The sequence below is a fragment of the Neoarius graeffei genome, chromosome 8 (assembly GCF_027579695.1).
Source record: "Neoarius graeffei isolate fNeoGra1 chromosome 8, fNeoGra1.pri, whole genome shotgun sequence".
Lineage (NCBI taxonomy): Eukaryota > Metazoa > Chordata > Actinopteri > Siluriformes > Ariidae > Neoarius > Neoarius graeffei.
In genome coordinates, this window is record NC_083576.1 from 8304085 (window position 1) to 8321168 (window position 17084).

General features: G+C 45.4%; 1 protein-coding gene across 1 annotated transcript; it reads right to left on the bottom strand.

The window, feature by feature from the left end:
- Window positions 1–7337: 7337 nt before the first annotated feature.
- On the bottom strand, window positions 7338–16323 carry LOC132890420 (uncharacterized). Its single transcript, XM_060927241.1, has 6 exons — window positions 16233–16323; window positions 15637–15978; window positions 13831–14166; window positions 13455–13568; window positions 7846–7889; window positions 7338–7726 (listed from the first exon to the last, which is right to left on the bottom strand). Exons 1-6 carry the CDS (start codon window positions 16303–16305, stop codon window positions 7595–7597), a joined length of 1041 nt encoding a protein of 346 aa, XP_060783224.1. The 5' UTR covers window positions 16306–16323; the 3' UTR covers window positions 7338–7594.
- Between the last annotated feature and the right edge of the window lie 761 nt (window positions 16324–17084).

The following is a 17084-nucleotide window of genomic DNA, read 5'->3' on the forward strand; positions in this document are numbered from 1 at the left end:
TCTTGCTGCACTGGAAGATGGTCAAATTGATCACATGTCACTTTGTACCAAAGGTTTATGGTGTGAAACTCTGACATCACAGAATTTTCCACATATGGTCAAGACTAAAAAAGCTCACTGCAGAAGAAACCTTGCTGTGGCCTCAACTCACACCTTTCTGAAGCTTTCTTCAAACAGGAACTTAAACTCTTCAAAACTGACATCAAAAACTAAAAAAGCAGGAAATTAGGTTGATGAATTTTTTTGAAAATGTGTGTGTGTGTGTGTGTGTGTGTGTGTGTGTGTGTGTGTGTGTGTGTGTGTGTGTGTGAGTCTGTTTAAAAAATTGCAACCTCAAATCAGAAAAAATTGTGACAGTTTGTTGAAATTGAAATTACAACTGAAAATACTGATTTTGGAAATAACCTTTGACGTGTATTGGACTTAAAACAATATAGCAGCATATTTTTAATGCTTTACGTCATGAACTGTATTTTTTGTTTGTTTGTTTTGTATTGTTTTTAAATAAACACTTTTTCCAGTTTTGATTCTTCAGGTTATCTGGGACTTTTTAGTGGAAGACTATATACCTGTCCTGAAAAAGAGTGAGTGGCAGGAGATTGGCATTGATTTCCAGCAGAGGTGGAACTTCTCCAATTGCAGAGATGCAGCTGACAACAACCTCATTGTAATACAGGCTTCTGCCTCATCCAGGTCCCTGTTTCTCAATTACAAAGGCACCTTCTCCATCATAATGCTTGTTACTGTTGATGCAAGATACTGGCTCAGGGTGGTGGATGGAGGTCCCTATGTGAGAAACAGGCACATTCACCCTCTGTCATTTTGGAATGAATCTCCAGGCAGGGTGTGTGGATCTCCTGGCAGATAGTCTTCTTCCCAGTGCTGAACATCTTGGGCCAGTCCCACTTGTTTCTGTCAGAGATGAGGCCTTACCATTGGAGAAAGTCCCCTGATATCCATTTCCAGGATGTCAGGTCACAGTGCCAGTAAATGTTCAACTACCACTTTTCCTGAGCCAGGAAGCTTGTACAGAATGTTTTCAATATCAGAGACTATGGCCTCTGATTTGGAGGTTCTGATTCTCATCCCAGCCACTTCACACATGGCTGCAAACTGTCCCAGAGCATGCTGGATGTCACAGCTTGATGCAGCCAAGAGGACCACATCATCTGCAAAAAACAATCACACATTCCTGACATCCCCAAACCTGACACCTTCCACCCCCTGACTGCACCGAGAAATCCTGTCCATAAAAATTATGAACAGAATCTGAGACAAAGGGCAGCGCTGGTGGAGTCCAACACCCACCAAGAACACCTCTGGCTTACTGCCAGCAATGGGAACAAAGCTCTCACTCCATTCATACAGGGGCCTAATTGCCCATATCAGAGGGTCCGGTACCCCATTCTCCTGGACCATGTCACACAAGGCTCCCTGAGGGACATGGTCATATGTGTTTTCCAAGTCCACAAAGCACATGTGGACTGGTTGCACAAACTCCCATGAACTCTCCAATATTCTTGAGAGGTTAAAGAGTTGGTTCACTATTCCCCACTAAGTCCACTTGGTTGGTCCACTAAGGCCCTGATGCTGAGGAGTTTTTTTAATGACCTTAGCGACCTTAGCTCTAGTTGTGGACAAGTACTCCCTGAGTCCTTCAACTCTGCCTCCTCTAAAGAAGGTATGTCAGACAAGTTCAGAAGATCCTCAAATTATTCCTTCTATCTGCTGACTATATCCTGAGTTAAGGTCAACAGCACTCCATCCCTGCTGTAAACAGCATGCACAAAGCATTTCTTTCCCCTCCTGAGTTGCCTGACATTTTGACAGAATCTCTTTGAGGCCAACCAAAAGTCTTTTTTAATGGCCTCACCAAACTCCTACCACACCTGAATTTGTGCTTCCACAACTGCTGCAGCCATGCTCTGCTTGGCCTGTCAGTACCTGTCAGCTACTTCAGGGGTTCCACAACTTCCACAAGTTTCACAAACTTTCCCTCTATGGCAGGAAAGGAGTCGGAGCTGGTGCGGGAGGCAGAGAGAGGTTCCAGCTGGATATAGACAGGCTCACATCAATGGACAGTACAGGCTCCAGAATGAAACTGCTGGAATCAGGCTAGACTCTATTCTAGAGTAGCCATCAGTGAAAGGTGGCAAGCAGGTGTGGGTTTTCGCATAGCCCCCCAGTCTGATGCCAGTACATTGGCATTCACCCTGGTGGATGAAAGAGTTGCCTCCCTGAGGCTTCAAGTTGGGGCACATGCTCTGACTGGTGTCTGTGCTTCTGCACTGAACATCAGTCCGGAGGATTTGGCCTTCTTGGAGGCCTTGGGTGGGGTGCTGGAAGGCACTCCTTTGGATGACTATCATTCTGCTCAGTGACTTTAACACTCACATGGGTAATGGCAGTGAAACCTGGAAGGGAGTGTTTGGGAGGAACAGCCCACCCATCTGAACCCAAGTGGTGCTCTGTTATTAGACTTCTGTGCTAAGCATAGTCTGTCCATAACAAACACCATTTTCGAGCATTAGGTTGTTCATAAGTACACTGGGTACCAGAGCACTCTAGGTTTTAGGTAAATGATTGATTTTGTCACCATATCATTCGACCTGCAGCAGTAAGTCTTGGACACTTGGGAGAAGAGAGGAGCTGAGCTGTCAACTGATCCCCTGGGAGTGAGTTGTATCAGTCAGCAGGGAAAGCTACTGGACAGACCTGGCAAACCCAAACGTCTAGTGCAGGTTGTGCTGGGAACATTTAGCATCGCTCCTTGTCAGAGAGATCTTCAACTTTTACCTTTGGCAGAACTTCTCCTGCATTCTGAAAGAGGCCGGGGACATTGAGTCCAAATGGACCATGTTCCATATCTCCACTGCTGAAGTGGCTGTATGAAATTGTGGTAGTAAGGCTATTGGTGCCAGTCATTGTGGCAAACCCTGAACCCAGTGGTTCAGACATGTTCAAACATATTAATAAAAACATGCATTAATATCCCTGTAAGCACACATTCTGTGCATCTGGAAGATTTGCATGTGTAGGCAGATTGAACTTTTTTATTGAAATATCAAAGTGTTATTGGTAAACCATAGACATTCAAAATTTGTGACTCAGAGACATATTCCAGATGAGCATGCATCATGTAGACACCCCAGAGATGGACATGTAAATTTGCTTACAGTCATACCAATACACATTTAAATACTAATGTCATCATATATTATGTTATAATCTATAAAATCCATTGCAAAAGAGTCCAGGTGCTAAACTGGCCTGCCTGCAGCCCAGACCTGTCTCCCATTGAGAATATTTGGCACATTATGAAGAGCAAAATATAAGAAAGGGAAGCCCAATCTGCTTAGCAACAGAAATTGTTTATCAGGCAAGAATGGGAGAACATTTCACTTTCAAAACTACAGCAATTGGTCTCCTCAGCTCCAAAACATTTCCAGAGTGTTGTTAAAAGTAGAGGTGATGAAAACCATTGGTGCTAAAGAAGGCAACTGGATTTGATTGAAATTCTTGAAGACGTTTCACCTCTCATCCACAGGGCTTCTTCAGTTCTGTATGACTAGTGGGGAGTTCCAGGTACTGTATTTATCCTCTAGTGGATCAAAAGCAACCCTAAGGAGACTCGTTGAGATCGCATGGGTCGTTGAGTCATCCTGTAGGTTTAGGTCACTGGGGGCCAGGTGTGAACAGTGTTAGCAGCATACAGAGTCATAACAGTAGTCTGTGGGTCATTGGCTGTCTCTACCATCATGTGAGTCATTAAAGTCATCTGAGTTTTGGTGTGAATGTGTATTCAGTTTTCTGGGAATTGTGCCAAGGACTGCATTGTAGGTGGCTGATAAATGGTGTCTCAGACCACCTCCTCTGTTCAGTGATGTTTCAAAAGATGTTTCAAAAAAGTTGGGACAGGGGTATGTTTACCACTGTGATTCATCACCTCTATGTCTGTTATGGTTCCCAGTCATCCAGGTCATGGTAAACTGTTGGTGCTAAAGAAGGCAACTGGACTTGCTTGAAATTCTTGAAGACATTTCACCTCTCACTCAAAAGGCTTCTTTCAGTTCTGTCTGACCAGTTCTATCACTGAACAGAGGAGGTGGTCTGAGACACCACTTATCAGTGCAGTCCTTGACACATTTCCCTGAAAACTGAATACACATCCACACCAAAAACTCAGCTGACTTCAATGACTGACATGATGGCAGAGAGAGCCAATGACCCTAAGACCCTAAGATCACCCTAAGAACTCTCTAGGCTGCGAACACCATTCACACCCGGCCTCCAGTGACCTACCTTCGGCATGACTCAACAGCCCAGGTGACCTCAATGACTCTCCTTAGGGTTGCTTTTGATTCACTAGAGGATAAATATCTGGAACTCCCCACTAATCAGACAGAACTGAAAAAGCCTTTTGGACGAGAGGTGAAATATCTTCAAGAATTTCAAGCAAGTCCAGTTGCCTTCTTTAGCACCAATGGTTTACTGTGACCTGGATGATGGAGAACCTTCACAGACGTAGAGGTGATGCATCACAGTGGTAAACATACCCCTGTCCCAACATTTTTGAAACATGTTACTGGCATCAAATTCAAAATTCCTTACATTTTAAAGTTCATTTGTTAGCCATCATCATCATGATTGATGCTGATTATTAATAGGGGTGGAACTCTTGTACAAGCCCTTTGGGCTTCATTCCCTCCTTGCACCATTGTTCTTATGAGTGTTAAATAAATAAACCTAAACCTAAAATGTGCATTTTGTTTTTCAAAAAATAGTACAATTACAAATATATGTATGTATAATGTTTGCATTTTATGCCAGTGTCACTCCACCCATGTTCCAGTCGGTCACACAGTAAAGTCTTTGGATATACTCAGAAAGGTCAGTGAAAAAAAACCCAAAAGGGTTGAAATGCAATCAACTTGAAGTTTTTAAATGCCTGGTTTAAACACTACACTATTCTTAGGTCAGAATGGAGGTGTGATGCTCTCCAAATAGGAAAACAATGGCAAAGTCAGTGTCGAAAGATTATTTTCGTCTTCTTTTCATAATAATAATAATAATAATAATAATAATAATAATAAATTTTATTTGGCAGCGCCTTTCACAGCACTCAAGGACACTTTACACATAAAAAAAATAAATGAAATTACAACAAATATGCAGATTTAAAAAGATGAGTTTTGACTCTTGATTTAAACTGGGATAAAGAAACAATGTTACGGATGTCTGGTGGAAGAGAGTTCCAGAGCTGGGGAGCAGAGCGGCTGAAAGCTTTGTTCCCCATGGTGCTGAGGCGGGCGGATAGCATAGAGAGGTGAAGGGAGGAGGAAGACTGGAGGGAACAAGAGGGGGTGCTAATGCGGAGGAGATCAATGAGATAAGGGGGGGGTGAGGTTGTGGATAGCTTTGAATGTATAAAGAAGGATTTTGAACGTGATACGAAAATTGACTGGGAGCCAGTGGAGCTGCTGGAGGACGGGAGTGATGTGATGAAAGGAGGGGGTTCGGGTGATGATATGGGCTGCAGAGTTTTGGACCAGTTGGAGCTTATGGAGGAATTTGTGGGGAACACCGAAAAGGAGTGAATTACAGTAATCAATACGTGAGGTGACAAGGGTGTGAACTAGAATGGCAGTGGTGTGAGGAGTGAGAGAGGGGAGGAGACAATTAATGTTGTGTAGATGGAAATATGCAGACCGAGTGATGTTATTGATGTGGGAGTGGAAAGAAAGTGAGCTATCGAGGATGACACCCAGACTCTTAACCTGTGGGGAGGGGGACACTCTGGAGCTGTCTATGGTGAGGGAAAAACTGTCAACTTTAGATAGGGAGGATTCGGTGCCAGTAATAAGAAATTCAGTTTTATCACTGTTTAATTTGAGGAAGTTTGCGGTGAACCAGGATTTGATTTCAGAAAGGCAGTGGGTGAGGGAGGAGGGAGGGAGAGTGGAGTTCGGTTTACTGGAAAGATAGAGCTGGGTGTCATCTGCGAAGCAGTGAAAGTGGATACCATATTTACAGAAATATTGCTGAGGGGGAGGAGGTATATGATGAAGAGGAGGGGCCCCAGGACAGAGCCCTGAGGCACACCTGAAGTAACGGGGGAGGACTGTGAAGTAAAGGACTTGAGCTGAATGAACTGAGTGCAGCCGTTGAGGTAAGAGTGAAACCAGAGAAGGGGAGTGTGAGTGATGCCAGTGGAAGAAAGTCTACTGAGGAGGATGGGGTCAGAAATGGTGTCGAAGGCCGCACTCAGATCAAGGAGGGTGAGGATGGAAATCAAATCAGAGTCAGATGCCATGAGGAGGTCATCTGTAATCTTTATCAGGGCTGTCTCTGTGCTGTGGTGGGGACAGAAACTGGACTGGAATTGTTCATATAGGCTATTTTGGGTAAGATGGGTGTGGAGCTGAGAAGCAACAGTTTTCTCTAAAATTTTGGAGATGAAAGGAAGATGAGAAATGGGGCAAAGATTATTAAAGTTATTAGGATCTGAACCAGACTTCTTCAGGATGGGGCTGATGGCTGCAGATTTGAAGAGAGTGGGGACAATTCCAGAGGACAGTGAGAAGTGGATAATAGCTGATATAAGGGTGAGCAGAGAGGGGAGGCAGGATCTGACCAGAACTGTAGGGAGGGGATCCAGTTGACATGTAGAAGGCTTGGACTTGATGATGAGCTCGGATATTACTGAGGGACGAGGGAGTTCAAAGGTGGAAAATGAATGACAAAGCAAAAGAAATTCAGAGGAGGGGAGGGGTGAGGTTGTGGAACCAAGATGCTGGTGGATTTTCATGACCTTTACATTGAAGAACCAGAGGAGAGAATTACAGGTGTCTGTGGAGTAGAAGTGGGGGGGTAAGGAGTCAGGGGGTGGATGATGCTGTTAAAGACGGAAAAGAGAGTCTTTGTGTCGCCTGCATTAGAGCAGATAAGTCCAGAGTAGTATTGTGATTTAGCATGAGAGATGGAGTCCTAATAAAGAGATAGCTGAGCAGTATACATGTCTTCGTGGATGGTAAGACCAGATTTCCTGTAGAGTCTTTCAAGCTGTCGATTTTTGGATTTCATGGGACGGAGATTGGGAGTGAACCAGGGAGTGAACCAGGGAGCAGGAAAGGTTCAAGTTAAGTGATATTTAGGTTCAACAGCACTGGCAGTAATCAAGCCAGGGTGTGTGTGTTGTGTAACAGAATGCAGTTATGTATTAAATTTGGTTGATTGAGAAACTTGGGGGCGGGCTGATTAGGATTTGAATAACTTTGTTCCTTTGGAAAATAAATAAATGAATTCAAAAACTGCATTTTGTGTTTATTCAGGTTGCATTTGTTTTATTTTCAGATATGTTTTGGTGATATGAAGCAGTTAAGTATGAGAATTACAAAAAAACAGAAGAAAGGGGGAAAAATGCTTTCTCATGTCACTCCGAGACAGAACCAGTGTTCCAGTGTTTCAGTGATTTTGAAACTTCTAGATCATTCAGCTTAAATTCAGTCTGAACAATCATTAATCATTAACAAAAACAGTCAAAATGAAACCTGATAACAGAATTAATAACATTGAATCAGATCAGAGATCAAATCTAAATTACAGAATTATGTTGCACATCAGAATATATAGTATCTTGAGGTTGTTGTTTCTTTACTCTTCCTCTTTTGGCTCTCCTCTCACTGAAATGTAAGGCAGCGTAATTCAGCTCCACAGTGTCACAGTCCTGGAGGGATATGAGATTATTAGACTTTAGAATTATTCCACTTTTAATGCAAAAATGTGAAACTAATTACTTGTCTGTTTACAGCATCATGTATGTATTCACATATCCTGAATATTTACCTGATTGAGGGTCTTGTCTGCCACAGAACCATGTTTTAATCTCACTGTCGAGAAGAAAATGCAACAACAGTTTATCACTGATAGATAACAGGAACTAACTTGTTTTGTGGATAACACAAAAGTAATTAATTACTGTTTATATTAAAATGGTATACAATGCCAATTTGTTGTATATAACTGTGGCAGTGGGGGCGTGTTCAAGCTTCAGTCTGTGACCAGAGGGCGGAGTCAGGGAAGGTAAGTGGCAGAATCACTACACCTGATGTCAATTAACCTGTGTTTGTGTGTCTTCCCAGCGACCACGACCTATATAAGGAGAGAGAGAGCAGAGGAAGTGAGCTCTCTCCCCAACCAGACGACTTGTGTGTGTGTGCGCGAGCGTGCATGGCTGGGAGAGTGGATTATTGCATCTGAAAAGAGCAAAATAAAACAGTTTTGAACTTTATTCTGGCCTGCCGTCTTTCTGTGCTCCTCCACCTCTTATGAACTGCTACAGTGGTGCCGAAACCCGGGACCGGGCAGAGGAAAAGAACAGCTCCATGGAGTCCTCCCCCTTCGCTGACCTGGTCCACACCCTCGCCACGGCCCAGCAGAGCCAGCACCAGGCGCTAGTCACCCTCCGGAAGGAGCAAGAGCACTGGTTCGAGGCCCTGGTGTTGGCGCAGCAGGAAGATCGACAGGCGTTCCGGCACCTCCTCGCGTCGGCGGGGTCCACCACCTCCACCACCGCGGGCCCTTCTCCCCTCACCCTAACTAAGATGGGCCAGCATGACAACCCCAAGGCCTTCCTCATGCTCTTCGAGCAGGCAGCAGAGGCCTCGGGCTGGCCGGTGGAACAGCGCGCAGAGCGCCTCCTCCCCCTGCTAACGGGCGAGGCGCAGCTGGCCTATGCGGACCTTCGCCAGGCCGTCCTCCAGCAGGTGGGGCGCACCCCCGAACAGCAGCGACAGCATTTCTGCACTCTGCGTCTGGAGGAAGTCGGCCGGCCGTTCGCGTTTGGCCAGCAGCTCCAGGATGCCTGCTGGCGGTGGTTGAGGTTCGGCAACCACAAAGCCAAGGGAATCATCGATCAGGTGGTGCTGGAGCAGTTCATTGCCCGCCTACTAGAGGGGACTGCAGAGTGGGTCGAGTGCCACCGCCCAGCGTCACTGGATCAGGCCATCGAGTTGGCAGAGGACCATTTGGCGGCTGTTCCAACGACAGGACAGCAGACATCCTCTTCTTCCCTCTCCTCTCTCTCTCTCTATCCCCTCCTGTGTCTCATCCTTGCCTCGTTTCCCCACCTCAGAGGTGGGGGCCAGCCCCACCCCAGCCAGCCCGTCGCACCCATGGTGCCCTCACGTTTTTCCCCTTCTGTGTCTGTCTCTTCCCCCTCCCAGGTGAGTGAGCCCCAGAGCGCCGGTGCAGAGAGGAAGCCCGGGCTGGTTTGCTGGCACTGCAGGGAGCTGGGCCACCTCCAACAGCAGTGCTCAGCAATGGAAGTGGGCATGGTGGTTCGGATCCCCGATGCGCCAGGAGCCGTCCTCAATCGGGCCGGAGCATATCGCATACCGGTGAGTATCCAAGGGGATACATATCAGGTGTTGGTGGACTCTGGCTGTAATCAGACCTCAATTCACCAAAGCCTGGTGCAAGACGAGGCATTGGGGGAGCACAGGGGGTGAAGGTGTTGTGTGTGTGCACGGGGATGTTCACAGCTACCCTTTAGTGTCGGTCCACATTTTTTTCAGAGGGGAAAAATTTAGAGTAAAGGCGGCAGTTAATCCTCGCCTCACCCACTCAATAATTTTGGGGACTGATTGGCCGGGATTCGGGGAGTTAATGATCCATTTAGTGAAGAGTGGGTCCTGCCATAGTTCAGCAGGGGGAAGTCCCGGTGTCGCATTGGCGGGAGCAGCTGTCATAGAGCCATCTACGTCATCTCCACGCCAGAGTGAGGAGCCGCAGGCTCCTCCTCCCTCTCTCGGGGAATCCCTCGCGGATTTTCCGTTAGAGCAATCACGAGATGAGACTCTGCGCCATGCGTTTGACCAAGGGAGAGTAATCGATGGTCAAACGCTCCAGCCAAACGCCACCCCGTCCTTCCCCTATTTTTCTATTATGAAGGATAGGTTATACCGAGTGACGCAGGACACTCAGACTAAAGAGCAAGTCACACAGCTTTTGATTCCAAAGAGCCGCCGGCTATTCCAGGCAGCTCACTTTAATCCCATGGCTGGACACTTAGGGTAGGATAAGACACTAGCCTGACTAATGGCCCGGTTCTATTGGCCAGGGATTCGCGGCGATGTCCGTAGGTGGTGTACGGCGTGCTGCGAATGCCAGTTAGTAAATCCAGCGGCCATTCCAAAAGTGCCTTTGCACCCTCTCCCATTAATTGAGACCCCGTTCAAGAGAATTGGGATGGATCTCGTCGGGCCATTAGATTGGTCAACACGAGGGTACTGCTTTATTTTAGTTCTGGTGGACTATGCAACGCGATACCCAGAAGCAGTGCCTCTTCGCAATATCTCAGCATGCAGTGTTGCAGAAGCACTCTTCTGCATCATCTCCCAAGTTGGAATCCTGAAAGAGATTCTGACTGACCAAGGCACCTTGTTTATGTCACGCACACTGAGCGAACTGTATGGATTATTAGGAATTAAGCCCATCTGCACCAGCGTTTATCACCCACAAACAGACAGTTTAGTTGAATGGTTCAATTGCACCCCTCAAAAATATAATTAAAAAATTCGTTAGTGAGGACACACATAATTGGGATAAATGGCTTGAACCCTTGCTATTTGCAGTGTGAGAGGTCCCCCAAGCCTCCACGGGGTTCTCCCCATTCGAATTGTTATATGGGCGTAAGCCGCGTGGCATTCTAGATGTGCTGCAAGAAAATTGGGAGGAGGGACCTTCACCAAGTAAAAATGAAATTCAATACGTTATTGACCTGAGTGCAAAACTCCACACAGTCACACACCTAACCCAGGAGAATTTGCGGCAGGCCCAAGAATGGCAAACCCGCCTGTACGACAGGGGTACGTGCCTTAGGGAGTTCGCACTGGGAGATAAAGTACTCATACTGTTGCCCACATCGAGCTCCAAATTGATCGCCAAGTGGCAAGGACCCTTTGAGGTCACACCGCGAGTCAGGGACGTCGACTACAAGGTGAGGCGAATGGACAGGGGTGGGGCACTACAGATTTACCACCTTAATCTGCTCAAACTCTGGAATGAGGAGGTCCCCGTGGCATTGGTGTTGGTGGTTCTGGAGAAGGTGGAGCTGGGGCCGGAGGTTCAAAAGGGAGCATTGGCATTGCGTACCTCTCCGGTCCCCTGTGGAGACCACCTCTGCCTGACCCAACTCACGGAGATTGCCCAGTTGCAGACCAAGTTTTCGGATGTGTTCTCGTCCCTGCCCGGCCGCACCGACCTCATAGAGCACCACATTGAGACGCCCCCGGGGGTGGTAGTGCGTAGCCGCCCTTACAGGCTACCCAAACACAAGAAAAAAGTGGTTCGGGAAGAACTCGAGGCCATGCTCGAAATGGATATCGTCGAGGAGTCCCACAGCGACTGGAGCAGCCCAGTGGTCTTGGTACCCAAGGCCGACGGGTCAGTCCGGTTCTGTGTAGACTATAGAAAAGTCAACGCGGTCTCTAAATTCGACGCGTGCCCAATGCCTCGTATTGATGAGTTGCTTGATTGACTAGGCATGGCTTTCTTTTACTTGACACTGGATTTGACAAAGGGTTATTGGCAGATCCCCTTGACTCCATTATCCCGAGAAAAAAATGACCTTTTCCACGCCGTTCGGTTTACACCAGTTTGTCACACGTCCTTTTGGGCTGTTTGGGGCACCCGCTACATTTCAGCGGCTGATGGATAGGGTCCTCCGCCCCCACGCCACGTATGCGGCCGTGTACGTCGACGACATCATTATTTATAGTAATGACTGGCTGCGGCACCAACAACACCTGAGGGCTGTCCTTAGGTCGCTGAGGCGGGCGGGTCTCACAGCCAACCCGAAGAAGTGTGTGATTGGGTGGGTGGAAGTACGGTATGTGGGCTTCCACTTGGGCAATGGGCAGGTGCGTCCCCAAATTAAAAAGACAGCAGCAATTGCGGCCTGCCCGAGGCCCAGGACCAAAAAGGGGGTGAGACAGTTCCTGGGGCTGGCTGGCTACTAGCGTAGGTTTATACCTAATTATTCAGATGTGATCAGCCAGGGGCGGCATGGTGGTGTAGTGGTTAGCGCTGTCGCCTCACAGCAAGAAGGTCCTGGGTTTGAGCCCCGGGGCCAGCGAGGGCCTTTCTGTGCGGAGTTTGCTTGTTCTCCCCGTGTCCGCGTGGGTTTCCTCCAGGTGCTCCGGTTTCCCCCACAGTCCAAAGACATGCAGGTTAGGTTAACTGGTGACTCTAAATTGACCGTAGGTGTGAATGTGAGTGTGAATGGTTGTCTGTGTCTATGTGTCAGCCCTGTGATGACCTGGCGACTTGTCCAGGGTGTACCCCGCCTTTCGCCTGTAGTCAGCTGGGATAGGCTCCAGCTTGCCTGCGACCCTGTAGAAGGATAAAGCAGCTAGAGATAATGAGATGAGAATGAGATGATCAGCCAGCTGACTGATCTCACTAAAAAGGGAGCACCAGATCCGGTCCAGTGGATGGAGCAATGCCAGCAGGCATTCTCTGAGGTGAAGGCTGCACTGTGCAGAAGGCCACTGTTACACTCCCCTGACTTTTCTCTCCCCTTTATGTTGCAGATGGATGCGTCGGACAGAGGGCTGGGGGCCGTTCTGTCCCAGGAGGTGGAGGGGGAGGATCGCCCCATGCTGTACATAAGTAGGAAGCTGTCGGTGCATGAGGGGCGCTACAGCACCATCGAAAAGGAGTGCCTGGTGATCAAGTGGGCAGTCCTCGCCCTCCGCTACTACCTCCTGGGGCACCCTTTCACCCTCTGTTCGGACCACACACCCCTCCAGTGGCTCAACTGCATGAAGGATGCCAATGCATGGATCACCCGTTGGTATCTGGCACTCCAGCCCTTTAATTTCAAGGTGGTCCACAGGCCAGGGGCGCAGATGGTCATGGCGGACTTCCTCTCCCGTCGGGGGGGGGGGGGGGGGGGGGGAGTTGGCTGCAGGCCGGACAGCTGCCCAGCCTGAGTAGGGTGGTGGGGGTATGTGACAGCGGGGGTGTGGTTAAGCATCAGTCTGTGACTGGAGGGCGGAGTCAGGGAAGGTAAGTGGCAGAATCACTACACCTGATGTCAATTAAGCTGTGTTTGTGTGTCTTCCCAGCGACCACGCCCTATATAAGGAGAGAGAGAGAGCAGAGGAAGTGAGCTCTCTCCCCAACCAGATGACTTGTGTGTGCGTGCGTGCGTGCGTGCGTGCGTGCATGGCTGGGAGACTGGATTTTTGCATCTGAAAAGAGCAAAATAAAACAGTTTTGAACTTTATTCTGGCCTGCTGTCTTTCTGTGCTCCTCCCCCTCCTACAAATTGCTACAATAACAAAATAACTAATACACTGGTAACTTATTGTATATAATGGAAAAATATAATTTTAAAATAACTTTAGATTTGTATAATAACTTTAATAAAAGCCATAATGCAGACGTACCTCTGGTTCTTCCTTGACAGGTTATGATAAAGATCAAAGCAAAGATCACAACCACACACACTCCCAAAGCTCCAGCGAGACAGATCACTACAGGATCCACGACAGATCTCTCTGCTACACAGGAAATATCACAGGATTAAATATTGGCTCAGTATTTACTTCTATGCTAAACAAACTCATTTCTTCAGATAATTGAAAATGAGAGAGAATAATAATTTAAGATGTAGGTTTTATTAAAAATTGAAATATCTGGAATGAGAAAACATTGTGCCAAGTCTTATCGGACGGCCCGATACAAGTACATAAACATATATTAGACAGACAAATAATTACTACACACTCTGGCATATCACTAAAACATGACACAACTTCTTACCCAACTGTACTTGAGTCCCGTTCCCAAAAATGATCTTCCCACACACGGCCACAGCGCAGTAGTAAGTTCCAGTATCAGTGATGCTGAGGATGTTCTTGGAGAAGTTGTACACACAGGTGTGTGTAGAAGAGCCGCTCTCACACTGACGGCTGCTGCTGTGATGAGTGTAAATGATTTGAGGATGGGATTGTGGTGGAGCAGCTCTGAACCAGAGCACTTGGTGTTCTGCTGCTCTGCTCTCAGAGAGAACCGAGCACTGCAGACTCACTGACGCTCCTGCAGGAACCGAGTCCAACACGCCGCTCTGGTTCACTGACACTTTTACATCTCCATCACCTGTTCAGTGTGATAGAGACACTGTAATGTACATTACAGTGTAATGTAATGTGCAGTCCAGAAAGCACCTGTTCTCAGTTACAGCATTTTATACCACAGTTGATCAGTCAGAATGCTTTGATTAATTGTCTATAACAGCAGCTCTGACAGTAGTGCAGCTGCAAATCACTGGATTATACAGGATTAAGAAATTTTTCTCATGCGTGATCATTTTTCATGTTCAAAAAAAACTTTAAGATTTCAGATTTCGTAAAGTCTTCAGGATAGAGGAGTTTGCATACTCTGGGTTCTCTCTGACATGAAAGGCAGCTGGGTTTTTTTGTCTTATTAACTTCTCCAGAGGAATGAAAGAGAGGTGGGTGAGGGAACGGCTGTTTATCGATAATAAAACATACTGTAATTGAGAACAAAAGTGAACTTGTTTTGAAAATTTTTGGACATAAAACTCTGCTTCATGTCTGGCATCATCACGCCAACAGGTCATTGATGATTTTCCTATTACAGCATGGCACAATGTTTTTATCGTTCATTTATTTCAACCATGAAGCAAAAAAAAAAAAAAAAAACACACAAATACAACCATATAACGATCTGTACTGAGAGTCACTAACTTTGCTGGAAGAAATGAATCTAACATGGCACTGTTTACAATGCAAATACAGTACCAGTCAAAAGTTTGTACACCCTTGGTTTACTCATTCATAGTTTTTTTTTTTTTTGTATTTTCTACATTGTAGAACAACACTGAAGACATCGAAATTATGAAATAACAGCTGGAACATATGGAATTATGAGATAAACAAAAAAGTGTTTAAAAAACAAAATATATTTGATATTTTAGATTCTTCAAATTATCCAGAGTTTACCTTGATGACCCTTTGCATGCTATTGGCGTTATCTTAACCAGCTTCATGAGGTGGAATGTTTTTCAGTTACCAGATATGCCTCATTAAGAGTTAATTAGTGGATGAGTTTCTTGCTTTCTCAATGTGTTTGAGATCAAAGAGTGAATAGTAAATAATAAAAATGCAGTAAATAGCCCTATTCCACTGCACAACTGGCGTGTAATCCATATTATGTCAAGAACCACTCAACTAAGTAAAGAAAAATGACATCCATCATGACTTTAAGACATGAAGTATCTTTTCATTAATAAAAGTAAAGAAAAAAACTTTGACTGATTTATATATACCGTATATATTACTCAACAATGAATTAAATAGATTTCTTTGGTATACATACTGGATGCTCAAATGCATATGATATTTTTAACAGGTTAGAAAATTTCAAGTCATACAAATGGAGAATACATTCACATTAAAGTTCTCAGAGCCCTGTGATCTCGAATGAAACAGACTAAAAGAGTCTGAGAAATCAAATTGACTTTAAATGTATCTGGGGTTTTTTTTTCATTTATTTGGTCTCAAATTGTATAAAATGGCAACTAGGTATGTACATTAAAGTGCTTACCTTTCACTGATAAATATGTTCCTTTTCCAAACACACTAAACATTTTTAGAAGTCCACAGTAATACATGGCTTCATCCGATCGTTCCACTTTGGCAATTTTCAAATGGCAGCTCATTTTTTCTTTCTCAATGCTGAATCTTGGTGACTTGAACTCATCTTCAAAATTGGGTTCATGTTGAACTGTAACCATTGCATGAGGCTTATGCCCTACTTTTTGCTTGTACCAAATTAATGGTCCACTTTGATCTTCTTGCAGGCGAAAGCAGTGCAGAGTCACGTTTTCACCAACATCAGCAGTGATCATTGGGTTCGGTTGATTGATGCCATTTTCCTGTGCAGAATCTGCTGATAGGGGCATAAAACATGCATAAATGTACCAAAGGTTCATTTTACCAATCATATACAGAGATTGTCACTAGGATAATCATAAAATGTTGTAAAAGTAGGTTTCAAGCAAATCTGGATTTCCTTTTTTTTTTCTCTCTCTCTCTTGCAAGGAATCATAACCCAATGATTTATTTACAATGTTGTTATATTTGTGTCAGTAACCCGAATTACAGCAACCTGCATTTGATCAGAAAAGCATCCACACTTACCAATTTTATTAAAAAGCACCACTGTAATCCACACCCATGTCATCATCTTCAGTGTGAGCTCTGTGTACAGCATGTCTCTTCTTGCTGCACTGGTATATGGTCAAACTGATCACATGTCACTTTGTGCCAAAGGTTTATGATGTGAAACTCTGACATCACAGAATTTTCCACATATGGTCAAGACTAGAAAGCTAGCAGCAGTAGAGAACTTGCTGTGGCCACAACTCACACCTTTCTGAAGCTTTCTTCAAATAGGAATTTAAACTCTTCAAAACTGACATCAGAAACAGAAAAGCAGGAAGTGAGGTGGATAAAAAAAAATTGAAAATGTATGTGTGTGTTTTAGTCTGTGGAGAAAATTACTCCAAGTCACCAAAAGTTGAGATGCTATGTTGAAATTGAAATTACAACTGAAAACAATGATTTGTAAATAATCTTTGACCTGTATTGCACTCAAAACAAAACAAAAGCATATTTTTGATGCTTTACCTCATGAATTATATTGTCTTTGCTTGTTTGTTTGTTTGTTTGTTTTAATAAACCCCTTTTCCAAATTTGATTCTTGCAACACATTAAAAAAGTTGGGACAGTAAAGCATTTATTTACCACTTTGTAATGTTGCTATTCCTTCAAAGATGTGAAGTATAGTGCCCAGTTTTGCCCAGGTGATTTCAGACTGTTTAGTAGAAGACTTTATGCCTGTCACTCAAAAGAGTGGGTGGAGGGAGATTGTTGTCGATTTCCAGCAGAGGTGGAACTTTCCCAACCGCGGAGGTGCAATTGACAGCAAGCACATTGTTAGCCAGGCTTCTGCCTCATCCAGGTCCCTGTTTTACAACTACAAAGGCACCT

What these genes read in the sequence shown, in the direction of transcription:
- LOC132890420 (XM_060927241.1), bottom strand. Translation starts at nt 16,305, where the DNA reads ATGCTGTACACAGAGCTCACACTGAAGATGATGACATGGGTGTGGATT. An exon ending in AACATATTTATCAGTGAAAG is followed by an intron (nt 14,167 to 15,636) that starts GTAAGCACTTTA and finishes CACACTGAACAG; the next exon opens with GTGATGGAGATGTAAAAGTG. An exon ending in CTGTCAAGGAAGAACCAGAG is followed by an intron (nt 7,890 to 13,454) that starts GTACGTCTGCAT and finishes TCTTCTCGACAG; the next exon opens with TGAGATTAAAACATGGTTCT.